Source organism: Abrus precatorius, unplaced genomic scaffold, assembly GCF_003935025.1.
Source record: "Abrus precatorius isolate BTA unplaced genomic scaffold, Abrus_2018 Scaffold8, whole genome shotgun sequence".
Taxonomy (NCBI): Eukaryota; Viridiplantae; Streptophyta; class Magnoliopsida; order Fabales; family Fabaceae; genus Abrus; species Abrus precatorius.
The window spans coordinates 29,003,190-29,022,700 of record NW_020874428.1 but is presented as its reverse complement, the minus strand read 5'-3'; the positions used below and the strand labels follow the sequence as shown (position 1 = coordinate 29,022,700).

Genomic DNA, 19,511 nt, shown 5'->3' with positions numbered 1-19,511 from the left:
AAATTTTGTTCTTAGCAATAACAACCCAGAAGCTGTAACAAAATTACTACTTTTCGGCTAAGTTTATAGTAGCTATGGAGATATGTCTTAGACGTTATGTGTGTGAAAGATGCTAAAAAGAAGGGGGGGGGGGGGGGGGAATTATATTTTCCTTCAAAAAATCAAGTATTTTTTATTTCTTCAACAAGTACTAAAATATTTGTTTACTAATTGTCGATTTTCCTAACATTTTGGATAAATTTTAACCAAAAAACGATCCGGATTAGCAATCACATTATTATTCAAATGTTAAATTCAATTTATTGTTTAAAAAGTCCATAATTTTCATTTTGAAAAAAAAAATCTCCAAACATGCACTAAACTAGAGAAAATTAATTTCTTAACGGGAAAATAGTGAATAATAGTAACCACAATTGTTAAAGATATACATATTTATAACACTTTTTACTGTATAAATATCGTCACTAATTGAAGTAACATTCTTATTATGTTTTTATGAATGCCTTGCATATTTGGATACAATACATACTTTCAGATCACAAAACCACCAAAGTGTTTTTCAGAGCATGGTGTGGGAGAGATCCATGGGAAAGGGATTGCCCAGAACATTTTCCATGTAGTAGTGTGGATGGCTTGGATCCACCACCACAAATTGCATGTCCTCTGAAGGCTTCCAGTGCCGTTTTCTCTGATTAATAAACCAGTTGTTAATTTGCTTCTGATCCAGACCTGTTGATTCTGCGAGAGCCAGCTTCTGCGATTCCTGTTGACGTATATATTAAGCAAATAAAACCTTGAAAATGCGTTCCCCTAAAAGCTACTGTAACTTGTTTTATACATACAAGAGGAGATGAATACTAATCTATCGTTCTAATGACAGTTAAAAAAGTAATTTTTATTTTTCAAAAAACTTATCAGCAAACCTCTTTTGTAATTTTCAATGCATCTTGATTTATAATTAAAAAACATTTACTTTTAATTCTTCATCTTGTGCCTTGAAACACTGGCTAACAAGATATAAAATAATATATATCATTATTTGTTAACATATGAAAAATGTTAAACATTAGACTTTAAAACTGATTTTAAATATCTAAAAACACATTAAATTTTTAATTAGATATTTTTATATAATAAATATTTTTTTAATGAAAATTTGCGATTTTTATGTTTGAATTCAACATGAAGGATTTAAGTCTCAATGACTTGAGTTAAAAAACACCATTAACATATTAACGTCATTAAGATATAGGAAAAGGATCATATTATTGATGCAACATACAGATGGATAAGGCCATTTGTAATGTCTGCTCCACCATTCAAGTAATTGTTGCCTTGCTTCTTTAGGCAGCTTGCCTTTTTTCCTCTTTTTCATGAATTCCTGCTTCAAACTGCCAAGGTATCCACTGTACCTGCGTAAGAGTTGACCCTTCAGTTCTTGATCCTCTGCCTGGGGATCGATTAAGTTGTTGTGTACATCAACATCTTCAGATGATCCATTCCTATCAGTAGCTTCATTACAAGCTGATGATCAAAGGAATCAACAACTAAAGTAAGCCCTAGAATTCACGCATAAATTATTATGATATCATAAATTTGAAAACAAAAAGCATGGGGAGGGCTTAATGCAAAATCATTAGATTTGTCTGCTGGAAAGTACAAGGTAAGCAATAAATATCAATACCAATTACAAAAAATTTAACTGCGACTCTTCGATTAATATCAAATGCAAGCATAAATATGCCAGTTCAGAGTGAACAGAAGAACACCACAGAGAACCACTGGAGAAATTACTCTTGGTCCTTCACATATTTAGCAAGCCACCACGTTATGCACATGTTTAGGGCCGATTTTAATTGCACTGAGGTGAAAAATTAGATGAAGGATGACTAGAAGTGCAACTTGCATTAATTAGGAAATGATTAATGATAAACAAAAGTGAGTTTTTAAATTGATGCAACCAAAATGAAACCAGTGTCCATATAGAACCTTATTCTTAACAACCACTAGCCACCCCCATTTTCTACATTACCCAATAAGGTTAGAGAAGAGAAATATGTTCTTCAAAGTGAATGTGTCTAGTGTTTCTTTCATCAATATAACTTGTGTAAGGCTACTTAATAAATTATATTGACCCACCAAAAGGAAGATCATTTCATTGTATGCAGAAATGACAATCACAAGATCATTTAAACACAGTAAAAAGGGGTACAAATTAATTTACTTCAAAAGGTTCATAATCAAAGCAATACACTACACAGTCATAAAATCAGCATGCTCTTCGAGGCATTGCTGTTAGTCATGGAAGAATTAAAACTATCGGGAAATATTAAACAGCAACAAAACTAACAACAATAGTAATATAATTCTATTGAAAAAGCAAAATTGTTTAATAACTCAAAAGATGTTGGCAAGGGTGGGACACTCTAACCAGAAATCCTTTTAATTCACAAATAATTTTGTTAAACTTCAAGGATACACACTGTACAGCACACACGTTTTTTTTCCAAAATTAATATAAACCTGGGATAGACTACTACGATAACTGGGGCACCAAGAACATGAAGCATTTGTTCCTTTACGTGCCTTAACAGGAAAACATGCACTACTTTTGGCTCATACATAGCTGGAAGTTTGAGAAAGCTTGATTATAATTATATCCAGGGAAGTATATACAAGCTTCCTGCTATTTTTCATCATAGTCATCATTCTTCTTGAAGTAAAGTTTGGCACATATTGATGGTTGTCACATCAATTGTTAATTTCAATCAGCAATAAGCACCATGTATATGTAGATAAGGCAGGTGGCCATCCATTTCCAGATATAGACACACAAATAAATAGTATCATAATATCGAAGACACAATTCTAGGAAGCATGGCAATATGCACCTGCACCTGAAGACACAAACACAAGTAAAATAATGACGATGCACATACATACTCTAGTTCTGTGATTATACAATGCTTAATTGTACTTATTACAGCAGATTTACATTGTTTAGGATCTGTGTAACAAATTAGCCGAAAGGATACTATTGAGGCCACCCAACCAAAAAATTTTAATTTATCAGTATGAACAAATATTTCCCCTGTAAGATCCTTTCAATTAAATCCCTACACAAATTAAGAAATGTTAAAATTAATTGATTAATTGATGTATTAGTTTTTAAAAATAGTTTCAATATTCTAAATTTACTCTTAAAGAAAAACTATTATTATATTACTTATTGAAAATTTTAAAATTTTTAATATTTACAAAGCACAAATATATTAAAAAAACTAATAAATGTTTCTAAAACTTTGTAAGAGATGTTCTACTGAGGACTAAAAATCTTTGAAAGAATCTTTACAAGGACACGAATAAAAGGCAAAACCATGAGTTATTAATCTATATATCGAAAAGATGGTAAAAGACATAGCCACCACTCATTTTTATTTGATAAAATGCAGTGAAAATGTGATTTTCCATAAATTTAATATATTATTCAACAGTTTCGCAGTTTGTTTGTTAACTCCTTCACGCCTCAAAGGGCCTCCTTTAAGCCACTGGTTTGACAGCATTTTGACAGCATTAAGCATTTGACATTTCCAACCAGACAAAATTACCAACTACCGCGCAGTTAAGTCTCTTGACTCTTAAGCACTAGTTTAAAGAAACCCTAGACTCGTCACGAAACCTATTCACATTCCAGCTGCCAGGTCCCTCTATCGTTGGGATTCATTTCAAGCATAATCTTGTCTTTGGTTACATTCAGATGTAAAATCAAGCAACAGCCGAAAAGAGATTAGAAAATATCAATTGGAGTAAATACAGAAACAAGTTATTCGGTAAAGACTAGTATTTTCCCCCAAAAAAGCTGAAATCATGTCAACATCATCAGGGCATGCAGGAACTGAAGAATTTATAGGATGCCAACGTTTATTCAATGCACTAACACCGAGAAGAGAGTTATACAGAAGGATAAGTACCCCGCGATTCACACTTTGACAAGAAAAAACAAGTTTAACAAGGCTCCCCCAGAAGATATGTACCCATGTTACTGATGCTAGTACTTAAACTGAAACTTTCTTAAGCGAAGAGAAGACTGAAAATAATAAACACCATTAATCATTCATAATTCACAATGGAAAAAAGAAAACCGAACGTTAGAAAAATATTTTTAAGGTTAAAAATAAAAAGGAAAAAGTGGACGAAGCACCCGGTTTAACTCAAGGACAAGAAGTTCTTTAACACAATTTTACCAGCACCCACATCCTTGAAAACACAGACATGCATGGATATTCAATTAATTAATCCTACATCAAATACACAAATACTAAAGCAAGAAAAATTTAAATAATAAAACAGATAAACGAGAGTTGGAGAAGAAAAAGGTCGTTACCAGTGTCTGATGATGAAGAAATAGTAAGAGATTTGAACTGGCCCTCGATCCTTTGAAGGAAGAGCATGGCTTCCTTAAAGGGTTTGGAGAGCTCTTGCTCGTACTTGATCAGCATCTCGCAGTAAGCCTCCATGAACTGATCCAGCGCTGGATCCTCACCGATGCAGGCTGTACCACCTGCCATTGTCACAGCAGCAGATGCACACGCTTCTTCTAACCTAGCCACCACTTCAGGAGGAGCTCCAACCTGCTAGGTAGGTACGTCCACCAACTAAATAAACTATTATCACAAAATATCATGCTTCCCATGAAGCAAAATAAACCAACCGGTAAGAAAAAAAAAAGCTCAATTGGAACAGCTAAGCTAGCTTTTATCATTTTTTTTTTCTTGAAAGGGTTTTTAGTTGTTTCTATATACTTCTTTGTTTCTTACGGTATAGTGATGATTTGTCACGAGTATGAATGACTTTTTTATAATAAAAAGAACTTACTTGACATGTCACAACAGGGATCCTAACTTGCCAGGGAAAGAGTGTGTAGAAGTTAAAATAATTATGCATCATTTTCAATCACTGGATGTCCATATATTTATCTACTTTTTCACCAGAGTGGGGAACGTTGGTCAATGGATATCATGAGTTGAGTCAAGATTAAGCTTCTTTTTTTTTTCCATTTTCTTCCTCACCTTTTGACAATTGACGTAGGCTGCCAAGAGACGGTGATAGTGAGGATGGGCCATGATCTTGGCCTTGACAGCGGAAGAAGAGGAGGAGGAGCTTCCATCGTTGTTGGTGTTGTGGATGTCCATGAAATACCCTAACCCAGAGGTGTTGGCGTTGTGGTTACTGTCAAGCATGATGTTGCGGTTTATGTGTTGATGATTATTATTGCAAGGCGAGGGAAGGAATGAAATGTTTGTGTCTTCACTAGGATTAGGATTGGGATTATTAAGATTAGGATTTATTGGATGATGACCAACATGATGAGAAGTCACTAAAGGCATCATCATCATTGGACAAACCCCACTACTAGTTGTATTCTCTCCAAAACCCATAACACTAGAATTACCCTCCATTTCTTCCTCACCAATACACAGACACACCCATTCACACTCTTATCCGTTTCTCCCAAGTTATTAGTATATTATATACCACACTACTTCAAAATTAACTAGCTTGCCTTAATCGTTCATAGATACGCACACACCCTTCTCATTTTTTTCTCTCTCTAGTTTTACTTAGTTTTGCTCTCCCGGATTTCATGCTACAAGTTTCAGGCCTTTTACAGAAAAATCCAAAATAGTGAACGTGGTGGTGGCTGTAGGTTTGGTCAGTTACATGAAGTGGAAGAGGGTTTTTGTTTTCCCCCTTTGGCTTTGCTGACAAAGACTGCACAAATTTGCTTGGGAAAATGGGTGTTTAGTCTTTCTTACCGACCAACCAACCCATTAGAGAGTTCACTTGAACTTGAGAGCTGAGAGAGATTTAGCAGAGCGCACGCGGGGTGCAGAGAGAGAGAGGGAGAGGGAGCGATTAACGTAGGAGAGAAGGTGAAGGATGATGTAAATGGTGGGAGAGTGGTGCAAAGTGGAAACAACGGGGTTTTACCTTCCCAATGAAAACTCTACTCTCCCCCCACTTTTCCTGCACTGCCACTCATCACTGCGAAACAAAAGCAGGAGAGAGAAACAAAGAGCCCATTTCTTTCTTTCTTAGCAGAGATAATGATTAATAATGTTAACATCAGCATCTTCTGATTTAAGGAGGAAAAAATAAAAATAGAGAGAAAATTTTCAGATCCTAATATAAAAAATAATTATTTTTTATTTTTCAATAAAAAACAAAAAAAAATCATTATTTGAAAATTTTCATTTCAAGAGAAAATATTAACTTTTTAAATTTTTATTTAAAAAGTATTTCTTCTGATTTTTTATAAGCAAAATTATCATTATTTTTTATTTAATTATAAAAATATTTATTTTTAAATGTATTAATTATTTAATTTTTATTTATTATAAAATGTATTTACTAAATATTCACTCACTATTCATATAAATAAATATATTTATTAATTTTATTAGATTAGTTGCTTATTTTTTATAAAAAATAATGAAATGGCATATTTTTATAAAATTTTATTTTTAAAAATATTATTACTAAAAAAGTAATAATAATTTTGGTAATTTTAAATTTTAAAATTTACTGTAAATATTTTTAAATAACAATTTTTTTATGAAAATACTAATATTTATTATGTTTTAATGGAAAATGTTTTAAAGAAAATTAATTAATTAAAATAAACTCTAAAATTGAAATTAATATTTTTAATAATAATGATTACTTAAAATGTATCAATAATATATAATAAAAAGTTAATAAATAATACTTTTTATTCAAATATAATAGTAAACATATTAAACTTTATAACTTTAAATGAAATATATGTATATTGATTTATTTAATGTGTTTTGAATAATAATAAGGAGCAGGAACGATCAAATCGAGGGAGAGGCAGGAAGTCACCTTTCTATATCCTGAAGATGATGGATGACGGAATGGAGGAAGAGATGGAATCACCCTTCTCTCTCTCTCTCCCTCTCCCTTCTGTTTGGCCTTTTCTTCTCCCTTAAAACTACTGCTCCCATTTACCATTGTCATTTTTATTTTGAAATTTGTACAATTCCCAGATTCAACTCAAGAATATACATTTAACGAGCATTTAAGACTTAGTGGGGGGCAATGGAACTTGGTTTGTTTGGTGAAACTGTGGAATGTTACATAGCTAAAAAATAGAAATATTTTTGTCTGAGATGGAGCATGTATATTTCCATAATTGAGATATCCAAATGGTCTCAACCTGTGTGGAACTGGACTTGATTATGCTTACAATTCAGTCGCTGTCGATAGTATCTAATATGAGATTATTCACCATAGAGAAAAAGCACCTCTGCAGCTATGTAAATAAAGCTGCCAAAGTTAGTGGGACACTCCGAATGTCTCTTCCTCTCTCTCTCTCTCTCCCTAGCAATACCATCATAGCCTTTTATGTCATTCATAATCCCTATAATATTAATACTCCCCATCAGGCTACGTTCTCACTGTTAGGAATCGTAATCCCAATCAAGAAACGGATTATCTAAAAATTATGAAAAATGTTTATGCAATCAAGTCTTTAAAAATATTCTTATATAATTTGACAGTAATATTTTGATGGGAATCGTTGTGTGCATTGAACAGTTTTGATTATTTTCTGCCGCGACCAAAATCGATTCTAAAAGGTTGAGTTGAGGTATGGAGGTGTTGGGCGAAAAATAGCTTCTAAGATTTTTGGCAGTTTCCTATTTTGCGCGTGTTCCATGTTTTATGGCTTTATTTATTATGAGTGGCGTTAATCTTCTTTGTCACCAAATCTCTTTTGCAAGAGCAGCTTATGAAAACTCGCAAGATCTTATCATTAATGGTTTGTATATCAGCTGTGTCTTGTTGTCATCCATCATCAAACTTTTCCAAACCATACACAAGTTTACAAGCGAAAACAAAGAAGACATAAGTGATCGAAAAGAAATCAACATGAACCAAAAAATAAATAAATAAAGATATGTCAAATTGGACAAACAAGACTGAAAAATAGTTACCTGAAAAAATATGACAAATAATGTATATAGTGGGCATATTATTGATCGAACGAAAAAAAACCAGAATAGAATTATCAAATAGGACAAATAAGTCTGAAAAATAATTACCTGAAATCGGCGACGATGGTGGAATATAGTTTACATCGAAAACAAATTCCTAACATTAAGCAAATTTCTTACCCACAGAGTGTCTTACTTAACCCTTAATTTAATGTTAATTAAATCGTAAATCGTAGACTCAAATCCGTGACGTGAGTGTGATCGAGGGACCAAATAGTATCATTCAGGCTACACAAAGCTTTCTTCTTCTTTTTTCTTTTTTAAATATTTTTTCTATATTTTTTCGCTTTTATTTTTTTTTCATGAACAAAGGGTCGAAGCTCAAAATATATTTTACCACTTTACGTCACGTCTATCAACATTTCCATGATTGACATGAAAAAATTCTTTTAAAATAATAAAAGGAAGCGAAGGAAATGACTAACAAATGTCGCACACTTCCAGGTTTTAGCTCATGAAGCCTCGACCAACATTGTATTTATTACAGCTCACAGAAACATGTTTTGGATTTTAAAAATAAATAAATAAATTATGCTTCACTTGAGCAATAAAAATAAATAATACGAATAATAATAATTTTTAATTTAGCTAATGAAATTAACAAAGAAATAAAAATTTTAAATTATTATATTTACATCTTTTTATTTAAATTTCAAAAACTTATTTTTCTATCTGTATCAATCAAATAAAGGGTAAAAACCAAGTTTGTGTCTGACATTAACAAAATCTAGCTAGTATATTAGTTAGATAGTTTATATTGACCAGAATTATGTATTGAAGTTTTATTATAAGATTTTTTACGCTATAATAAATATATTTTATTTACTTTGTTTTAATTTTAAAAATTATTAAATCTAAATATTTTTATACACATGATTCTCAATTAGTCATCAAGCATGTAGAAGATGGTTTTAGTTACAGGCTTAATCAGTTATACACAATTATATTAACATTCTTGTAATGACTTTGGTTTTATAATGACTAACAGTAGGACTTATTGTGATCCCATTAAAATTATATTAACATTCTTGTAAAACTTCTTGTCATAGTAAATGACTTGAATTTGCATGTGAGACAAATATAAAAAGTTTTGTTGTTAAACATGTTATATAGAAGTAAGTCATGTAGTTACATTTCACAAGTATGGTGTAATATATTACTGGCTAAATTTATAATTTATTACGTGAATATTGGAATATTTTTGTTAATTATACTTTTAAATAAGATAATTTTTGTGTTGAATCCTTAACTGAATTTAGTATGCCTAAAATAAATAACTTCAACACTCCCATTAATAGTGATAAATTAATTTTTCACTGACATATTTTAAAATTTCTTCGTCGCATGTTCACAAATTTTTCTTCTTCTCGTAATAATAAGAGAGTATTTTTCTTCAAAATATTTATCCTTTTCTTACCAATTCATATGAATTAATATAACGAATAAATAAATAATTTTTATTAAAATATAATATAAATCATTTTATTGATTTTTGTACAAAATCATAGTAAGAAAATTTAAGACACGACACTTAGATAATAATATTGTTAAAATATTAGTTAAAGAATTAATAAATTAATGATCTTATTAAAGTTGATGTGAGTATATTATATAATATTCTTAATAAAAATAGGTTTAATTATTCATATAATTTTATCATATATAAAATAAAAATGTATCTATATTTAATTTGGTGTTGGCTAAGTCTTCAGAATATTTAAATTAAACTAAGAACGAATACATCTTTATGCTCTCCCAATCACACTTCAATAGTCGACACCGCACGAAAAATTAAATGATATGCGAAGGTTGAGACACCACCACGACTTGTATTTTTTGGCCCTCTGGTAAGGGAAAGAAAGAGATGGTGAACGTGTTTGAGGAGATCTTATTGGGGGTGATTGAAAAAATTGACATTTTTTTAATATATAAATGATTATATATATTATATTAACTTTTTATGGTGTGTAAGTGCTCAACCTGAGATGGAAGAAGATCACATTTCAAAAAAAAATAAAAATCTTTCACTTCACTTTCTAAATAAAATAAGATGATGGAAAGGTCATTGGTAATCGAACACCAAAAAATGAAATAAAAGTCGAACAAATGAAATTTATCATCTCCATAATTCTAATCATTCTTATTACTCGTATAATGTATTAGACACGTGCATTCAATACTTGTTTCAACCAAAACTGATGGTGATACATATAAATAACGTCTTATAGTCAAAGTGAAAACATGCACAGATTTCATGTGCAAGTATAAATATTGATAGGGGTCTCGTTAAAAACAAAAAATAAAACTTTGATTACATTTGGCTCTGGCCCTTGATGTCACCAAGGGATGTATATCGTAAAATAAGTAAATTTCTCTCCTTTGCGCCAAAAGGAAAACAATATTTCACTAGGCTTAATTGTTTTGGGCAAAATCAATGATTACAGGATATACTTTATTGACAGCCAAAAGATGGCTATTAGCACTGTTATTCCGCATTTTTTATGGGGCTTTAAGGAGGCAAGCGACTGTTAAGGGTGGCTTTATCTGTATTTAAGTGTGGTCATTCAAAGAAATTGTTGAATTTGACATCAATCCCAAAGATTTGGTGATTTATTTGTTTAATATTACCATCCCTAAGTTATCATTAATATTTTACTTTTATGCTGATAGATATAATTGGCCTTTCCACTTTGTAGACCGATTATTATGATTTGATTAGAGTCAATATCTATATTCAAATCATAATAAAGCTGTGGCTTACGGGGAGAAAAAGAGTAATCACCGAATAAACAATGTTGCGTCCTGTTCATAGCATGTTGGGCTGCTATTCCTTCTTCATTTTCCCTCCTTTTCTTCATGATCTCCTTAGGGAAAATTGTTCCAACCCTTTCTCTTTTTTATTTGTGATGCTTTTTTTTTTCTTTTCTATTTTCAATCTATAATACCTGACATTATGTACGAAATTCAAAGCTTTTATATTCAAATTTTATTAAGAAATTATATTCATTAGTTTATGATATCCCCACTTGAGAGTTAGTACACGATAGGGAGTAAACCTTGGAAGTAGGGGGGGGGGGGGGTACAAATCAGAACTTCATGTGTTGCCACATAATAAGATTCTCTACCAATGGGAACAATGCAATTAGTGTTAATTAATCACACAAATTCACTTAGGATGACACGTTATTAATAGAAGAATAAATGAAGAGTAAGTAGTGGTGGGTCCAAGGTACCCTTTGCCGTTGCACATTATCTGTGCGCCACACAAGATAACGGGGAAGCCCCCACATGTTAGTACTTAGTACTCTCCACCAAAATGAGTTATCTTGTTAAAGTTAATTTAATTTCACTCGGCAAGTCAGATGGCACCTTACTAGTTGACAAGTTGGTGCTAGAAATAATTGATGTTTCTTCACTGGTCTTTGGTTCACAATTTTCCAACATAAAGTAAATCTTAAAATCTTGCTTTCTCATAAGCATATTTAGCTTTTCGTTAATGGAAGGGCACTAGTTATGCCTTTTGAATCTTTTCTTTAAGATATTTTTAGGTGTTAAGATAAGTTAGTGGTTATTAGATGTTGTTCTACTGTGCGGCAATGTTTTGATTCATTCCTCATCGAGCAAAAGTTTTCTATTGGAATAGAGCTAACGTATTTTTCTATAAAATGCAACTAAGTATCATTATTATTTTATTTGTATGCATTAGATTCATGTTAATGAAAAACTAAATACATTCTCATGCGTTAAGTTGAAGGAAAGGCAAAGTGTTAATTGCCAAGCCTAGAGGGACTCGTGATCGTAAATTAGCTGAGTTGAAATAGTTTGATTTCTATAATTACCTGAACATGGAAATGTATTTCTAGTTGTGGGTATGGCTAATAGATGCAACATTCTTTTTCAAAATTCTTCTTTTGTCTCGTTCATGGCATGCCACTAGGAGCGGGGTATGGTAGCACTAGTTCATATTTGGGGCCCAATCCCAAACATTAGCAACAAAGGAAGATTGGAATGGGTGGAGGATGAATAACGAAGGTGGCGCTAGGTGTGGTTGTGGTTATCGCCAGAACAAGAATCAATTTCCACATTTTCATAATAAATTAGCTTCGCATGACTTTTAATTATTTTGAAAAGGAAAATCCCTTGATGTTCATATTACTCACTCCCTCAATGGGTTATGTTTGTAGAGAAGTGCCGTATGTGAAGAAACGAAAGCATATTTCAACAGGTTTTAAAAATATATCGTCAACCAAAAACAAAAAATTTACAATTGTTTCCATATCAAGCATGCGGGCTTTGTCTGTTCTTGTTATGGATATTTTAGTTTAGCTACTTCGGGCCTAGACTAGGCCCTGTATCGTTTGCTGCTTCATATAGCTTTTTATGGAACCCAAAAATAAAATAAAAATATCTCTGTTTTATGACATACGTTCTTCTTACATTAGAAAAATCCTTGTATACATACATAAAACTACAATTTATATCAACTATTAAAAAATTCTCTACTTTCTGATTTCACGTATTTCTCACTTTAGAAAAGCCTTACCAATGAACAAAGAATAAAAAAAAGAAATTGTTCACAAAATCGATTGTACAAAAGTAATTTTCCTTATTAATGAGACGCCAATGGTTGTAATTTAGAACAACTGAGTAATAACTAAAAATATCATATTTGTGTGCGTATTAGGCTATCAAGAGCGTCATGTGGCAAAGTAAGATAGCCGTGGGTTTTAACGCTGTAAGCCTGTTTCGTCCATAACACTCATGGCATACTTTCTTGAGGTATTAATCTCTACATTCTTTCGTTTCCCTGGTATGAACAATTTTGAGGTATAATATGATATACATGCAGCGCAATTACTGATAAGGTGCAGCTTAGTTTATACGAAGCACATCCACGCTCAGTAGACATTCAAAAACTGACAAGTCTGTGAACTTTCCAACATTTCATTTGTATTCATTCAATACATTTCAAATTTAGCCAATAGGCCCAACTGGTAGGAAGAACAACTTTCCTTGATAAAACTTCAGCAACAAGAAGAAAATAAGAACCCGGAACCCCTTTCCTTTTTGTTTTTGCCAACAACAGGATCACGTCCAAACGCTCTCATTAAAACTGTCACTATGGAAAACCCCGTCAGGTTTTTAAGCAGGAAAAACTGGTTCACTTCAATACAGAGCATTTAAGCTATAGTTAAGACCACAAAGCAAAAAGTCTTTGTGCAGCTTGCTAGAACTTCTGGATGACAACTGAATTTGCCAGTCCCGCCTGCTCTATAGTTTGAGTTTCATCAGAGAGAAGCTTTGGGGGAAAACCCATCATCTGAAGTTGATAATTCCCCGCACCGCCAGGTCTAGATGCATTAATGAAGGCTCGGACGTCACCGACCGTATGGTGATAATTAAAATGTGATATCAAGCGGGTTCCATCAGCTAACCTAAGCTGTATTGAGGTTGATGGTAATGATTGATCCACCACCAGGCCAGCAGAAGGATTTGGAGCAGTGTTTGGAGGTGTAGAGGAATCAGTTGGCTCAGGTGCTCCTGAAGTAGAGCTGCTTCCTAGAGTTCTTCCCACACCTTGAAATGGAACATGGCACTTTTCAGGTTCCTGCAAGTGCGACAAAAATGTGCCTCTAATTAATACTTTGTACACAAGATTGAACATGAAAAAATATCAGGCATAAAAAAGACCCAGATTGCTTTTCAAAAAGAAAATATTAAAAAAATTAGAACTAACAAAGAAAGGCAGTCAAATTCAACCTGATTTCATAGTAAATTAGAGAGGCACAAGTGTGACAAAATGCACTTTTAGTTTGTATACTGGACATAGTATCATCCGTAAGCAAAAAGACATGGATTGCATTTTAAAATGAAAGGACAAATCAACCAAATTCATCCTGGTTTAATAGTACATTAGAGAGACAGAAAACAAAGAACTCAAACAGAAAACTCACAGGATACTTCTCATTCCTCCTTATGAGGTTAACATTAACAGATGACCTCCTATCTGCAGGTTCTAGTTCTTTCGGACATTCAGATTTTTTTATGCTCTGCAATCAAACATAACAAGTATCATTAAACGCAAGAAACCATTGACATAACCAAGAAGAAAGTAATAGTATTATTTTCCGATACAGATTTCTGAGACATTCCAACATAGTCAAATGATGAGATTTTGTAAACAAGTTTTAGAACAATTAATTGCAAAATATACAGACTTCATAGAGAATGCCAGTGGTAGTTTGCAGTAAGTAACCCTACAAGCAAAACTTTTATAAGTATTACATTATTCCCTGATTAATGCACAGAAAATTTTCAATCTTCTAGCACTAGGGATTTTTTTTTTTTTTTGGGTCACTTGTATGTTGTTGCCTCCAGTATTTTCCCTCTTTGATAGTTCAATCAATTTGAGTAAGAACCTTAATTACAGTTACCTCTAAAAATGAGGCATTTTCAGGATCATCCAAACTCCTCAAGGGTCCATCATTTACAGTGAAACCATTAGTCCAAAAAACAATGTTGTGGACAACAGCCTCAGGTTGCTGAGGAGCAGACACTGTTTCGCCTGAGAGTAACCTACCAGTTCCAGTAAAGCTTGTTGACCTGGGTGGCTCCTGAAGTTGATCAATAGGCCTTTCTACAGCTCCAAGTTGCCTTGCTTGATTGAAAATTGCATCCACATCATTGCCTTTTGAAGGATCCTGGACAAGCATTCCACTGGAGATATACAATTGTTAAATCCAATAGAAAAGTCACAAATTATTAAACCAACTAAAGATGTCTAGAAGATATATGTGACTAATTCAGCAATGTTTATAGGTACATCAAATTTATAGTTTAGCAACCATGCTAACAGATGCAAATCCCATTTAATCTACAAAAGATTATATACCATCCAAAGACAATCTGACATACAAAATGCGAACACAAACACTTCCAATCAAGGAGGTCAAAAGTGACCTTTTCACTTAAAAATGCTTTGAAGCATATAACTGAAGCATAATGAATATATAGTTCCAAATCAACTTTATAAACATAAAGTAGCTAAAACAATCACATGAACAATGCTTGAGATCATATGAGGATTTACATAAGTCACTATAGACTTCAAAGGTAAATATCATTATTAAAGTAAGAACAAGCAAAAGTGCTCCTGAACTGGGGAGAAAATTGAGAAATGAAAGAAGGCATCATTTTGAGGAATTTTCTCCCTCATCTTTGACAAGTTAGGCTGGATTTGAATGGATTTTAAAAAACCCAACACCAATAATTGAATAAGCGGACAAAACATAAACATAAATAAGATTTTGCTGCTTTTGATGACTTAATAATCTTAGTGCAAGTTTTCAAACTTTTTGCCAAAGAATGTTAAGAGTATAATCCAAATATTTTGATTGAAGTCTAAAATGATTCTTGTAATGAAATATCTACAAAAATGTTAACCTGTAATCTGATCACTAATCTTGAATTGGACAAGATTTTCAACTATATCAAAGCAGTACGCAGTGTGGCAGGATAAGTGGGGGGATAGCATTCAAAAGGGTGAAAATAAAGCTCCACGTAACAACAGCAAAAGGCGGGAAGAAGGTACCAAATGTCATGCTTCAAACATTCAGAATCTGAAGTCATAAAAAGCTGCACTGAAGAATGATGGTGCCGCATTTTGAATTATATATAAATCATACTAGAGTTTAAAACGGTTTCAAGAACCTGTTGACAGAATTCAACATCGAAAGCATTTTGTCTGGTCCTATTATTACACCAATACCAACTTGATCATTGAAGTTAACTCTCACAGTCACAAGAGCAAGAATCGGTAAGCTAACAGAACAGGATTATGCATACCACGTCATAGCATGGAACTGATTACGATTAATTAATTAACCCAATGTAAAGGTTTCCTACACTTCAAATAAAACAAATCCCATATGGTATCAAACACCGAAAAAAAGACCCATCAACAGAACAAGGAAAACACGAACAGAATTCGGAAAGTTGAGTTTTTTAATTATTGGGTTTTGTAATAGAGAGAGAGAAACCTTTTCTCGCCGCCGGTGTAATACTCCTGAGGGTCATCGGAGTCGCTGTCGGAATCGGCGGATGGGCGGTTAAGATCGGAGAGAGTACGGATCCTGCCAGCTCGACTGGTCGAGGGTTTCGATGCTTTCTTGTCCTTCGACGCCATTGATGTTCTTACTCCAAGAGAGAGAGAGAGAAGACAAAATCTCGTTGTTTCTTTCTAGTTTCTCGTCTCCTCGCTCGCTGAATCTCTTCTCTAAATACGTCACGCTCGTCGGAGGCGCGTACACAGCGTAATCATATTACGCCGCTTAACGCTTAACCCAGGTGGCTCCTATTTGTCTTTTTAATCTTTCATCTAATGTAGGTTTAAATAATGTTTTGTTCTGTATATTTGACTTGAATGTTTATTTATAAAAAATTAGTAAATTAGTTCTCATATATATTTATTTATTTTTTATCAATAAATTTAGAGTAAATAATGTTAAATAAGTAAAAAATTTAAATTAAAAATAAATATAATACGATAATTAATTTATAAATTTTTTATATGTAAAGACTAAGTTATAAAATTTTATAAATAAATATTAACTTACAAATCTGAGTCAAAAGTATTTTTATAAAATTGTGATACAACTTTAGTTTGTATATTGATTTTGATGGTATTGAGAGAGTTGATAAAGGTATGGATGAATGAATTGGTAATTTTATTGTTAGCAACACTAATGAGAGTGCATTTGAGAATAAAAAAAGTTTTGATGAGGGACTAAGGTTTGAGGTAGGTGGGTGTCGATGTGAATGTGAGTAAGAGTGAGGATGAAAATAGTGAAGTGGTCAAAAAAATAAGAAAATTTAGTAAAAATTGTTAATAGTTAATTGAGTTTTGATGATGAAAAACTAAGAGGAAAAAAGACTCTATCCTCCATTAAACTTACACAAAAGAAGAAAAATGAATATAGTGAAATTAAAAGTGAAGGCGAAAGAGAAAGTGTGAATGAATAACAAAATCAAAATATAAATTAAAAATGTATCACAAATTTATAAAAATATTTTTGACTCAAATTTATAAGTTAGTTTTTACACGTAAAAAATTTATAAATCAGTTTTCATATTACATTTATTCTCGATTTAATCTATTACTTATTTGATATCACATATTCTGAACTTAAGGATAAAATTAAATTATATATATATATATATAACGACTAATTTATAGATCTTTTATACGTAAAAAACTAAGTTATAATTTTAAGTCAAAGCATAGGAACTTGATATTATTTAAATTTTTTTTCTGTATACAAAATTTGTTTCTTTAATTTTAGTTTTCATACCCAAAAAAGTTGTAAACAGTGTTCACACGAAAAAATATGTTTAAAATAGGCTATTCTGATATCTTGCATTTTACATATTTTAGTTATGGTATATATATATATATATATATATATATATATATATATATATATGAAATACATTTTTATTGTGGTTTTTGCTTTTTTTTTTACATAAATATTTATAAAAAAAATAAAATAAAAAAACTTTACAAGTGAAAATCATTTTATGAAATTAAATGAAATCTTTAAAAAAAATAGAGAATATAAATTAATGTTTAGTTATAAATTTTTTTATTGATTTTATTTTATATTTTATAAGTGTTTATTAAAAAGTCAATTTAAACTGAACTTTTATAGAGATTGTTAAAAGAAAGTAGCGTTTGAGATCTGAACAAAGAGTGGTTTTATTTAACTTATTATCAAAAGATAAAAAAATAAAAAAAATATATGAATAGACTGTTATATGCTAAAATTATGTTTAATATAAAAATAATAATAACAGCAACAGCAATACAATAATATTATTTTTGTATTTATTATAAATAAGTTAGTCTGTTAGGTCTAAAAAATATTAAAATAGTTTAAAGTTTAGTTTTATTAAGTAAACATTTTTAAAAAAATATTAGTCTAATTTATTTAATAAATAACCTTATTCTAATAAGAAATAGGTCATACACTCTTAACCGGTGATTCGATTCATTCCACCTTCAATTAAATAATGTATAAGAACAAGTATACACAATATCATATAGAACATTAATTTATAGATGTCCAAATAACAAAATAAAATGGGGATTGGGTTGACTTTTTTAACTAATGGAAAATATATTATGTAATAGATATTTGAACTTCAAAGAACTTTACTTTAATCATATGTTTTCTATTTCTCAACTTTTAAAGCATAGTTTGAAGATGATAGTTAGTAAAAAATGTGTACACTACGCCATCTATCCCGTCCACCAACAAAATAGCAACTTTGTAAAGATTTTGTAAAAGAAAGTGGCCATAGTTCCTTAAATTTGGTCTTAGGCTTCTTTGATATTTGAACATCATATTTTGGATACTCATAAGATATTTTCTGCTTGCCACCATCACTACCTTCGCAAAGGCGACACAGATAGATTGGGAAAGATCGGTGGTAAACTCTCGATTTCAATGTAAAAACGCACTTAATCGAATATCAACTGCCTTTAATATGAAATCCTCGTCCTGCCTAAGAAGTAAACGTTTGAAAATCTTAATAATCATGTTACATTATATTTTAACATAAAAATTATAATTTGTAATATTAACATAGATTCACGTTTTAGTTAATTTAATACCAATCCAAACATAAGATAAATAATCAAGCGATCCAATAGTTCCACGGACTGTAATTAATCGAGCTAAAGAATGATAATGCAATATCTCGCCAAAGTCTGATCAGTTCAGATCTCCTCTATCTATGATTATTTGTTGAAATCAACATCAACTTATATCTAAATATATTTCGGCAACATATGATTTTCAGGCCTAAAATACTAATTAGTGTGTTTAGAATATATTGATTGCAAAATTATATGTAGTATTTTTATTATGATATTTTAAGGTATTTTAATTTTTATATAATTTTTAATAAAAAAGATTTATTGATTTTTTAATCAAACTCTTAAAATATGGTTCATGCTTTATTGATAAAATTGAACTTAGCATCTTGTATGCAAATGATCAAAAGAATATTTATTCCTAGTTACCATGGTACACTTACATCAACAATGTCAAAGGGATCCATTAAAACTGCCTCGGTAATCGTAAAGGGGCTTCATTAGTTCACACCTCTCTTTCTATTGCAAATTATGGTATTTGCAAGGTAAGGAGTTAGAAAATTATGTAAAAGTTTGATTATCCGACTAAGCACTGGAATATTCCCTGCTCTTTCCACACCCAATTCCCAAAAACAAAAGCAAATCCTCTGTTAATTTCTGACCACACCAATCCAGAATGAAAAAGACAACTTTAACATTTTAAGAAGCCAGCAGGGATAGTTGGAAGTGATAGCCCCACCCCCCACATGCACTCATGCAGATAGAGAAAAAGATAAAGT

At 31.5% G+C, this 19,511-nt stretch overlaps 2 protein-coding genes across 2 annotated transcripts; both read right to left on the bottom strand.

Moving 5' to 3' along the window:
• Positions 1-559: 559 nt before the first annotated feature.
• LOC113846992 (homeobox protein SBH1-like) lies at positions 560-5,468 on the bottom strand. Its single transcript, XM_027475801.1, has 4 exons — positions 5,070-5,468; positions 4,385-4,631; positions 1,283-1,524; positions 560-763 (listed from the first exon to the last, which is right to left on the bottom strand). The coding sequence occupies exons 1-4, from the start codon at positions 5,457-5,459 to the stop codon at positions 560-562; spliced, it is 1,083 nt and encodes a 360-aa protein (XP_027331602.1). The 5' UTR covers positions 5,460-5,468.
• Positions 5,469-12,894: 7,426 nt separating this feature from the next.
• On the bottom strand, positions 12,895-16,443 carry LOC113846772 (plant UBX domain-containing protein 4-like). Its single transcript, XM_027475395.1, has 4 exons — positions 16,118-16,443; positions 14,513-14,795; positions 14,033-14,128; positions 12,895-13,686 (listed from the first exon to the last, which is right to left on the bottom strand). The coding sequence occupies exons 1-4, from the start codon at positions 16,261-16,263 to the stop codon at positions 13,306-13,308; spliced, it is 906 nt and encodes a 301-aa protein (XP_027331196.1). The 5' UTR covers positions 16,264-16,443; the 3' UTR covers positions 12,895-13,305.
• Positions 16,444-19,511: the final 3,068 nt, after the last annotated feature.

Coding starts and splice junctions, on each gene's coding strand:
- LOC113846992 (XM_027475801.1), bottom strand. CDS start 5,459: ATGGAGGGTAATTCTAGTGTTATGGGTTTTGGAGAGAATACAACTAGT. Junction 1,525..4,384: donor TTCTTCATCATCAGACACTG/GTAACGACCTTT, acceptor TTTGATCATCAG/CTTGTAATGAAGCTACTGAT. Junction 764..1,282: donor ACAAATGGCCTTATCCATCT/GTATGTTGCATC, acceptor ATACGTCAACAG/GAATCGCAGAAGCTGGCTCT.
- LOC113846772 (XM_027475395.1), bottom strand. CDS start 16,263: ATGGCGTCGAAGGACAAGAAAGCATCGAAACCCTCGACCAGTCGAGCT. Junction 14,796..16,117: donor TACACCGGCGGCGAGAAAAG/GTTTCTCTCTCT, acceptor GTATATCTCCAG/TGGAATGCTTGTCCAGGATC. Junction 13,687..14,032: donor GGAGGAATGAGAAGTATCCT/GTGAGTTTTCTG, acceptor TCGCACTTGCAG/GAACCTGAAAAGTGCCATGT.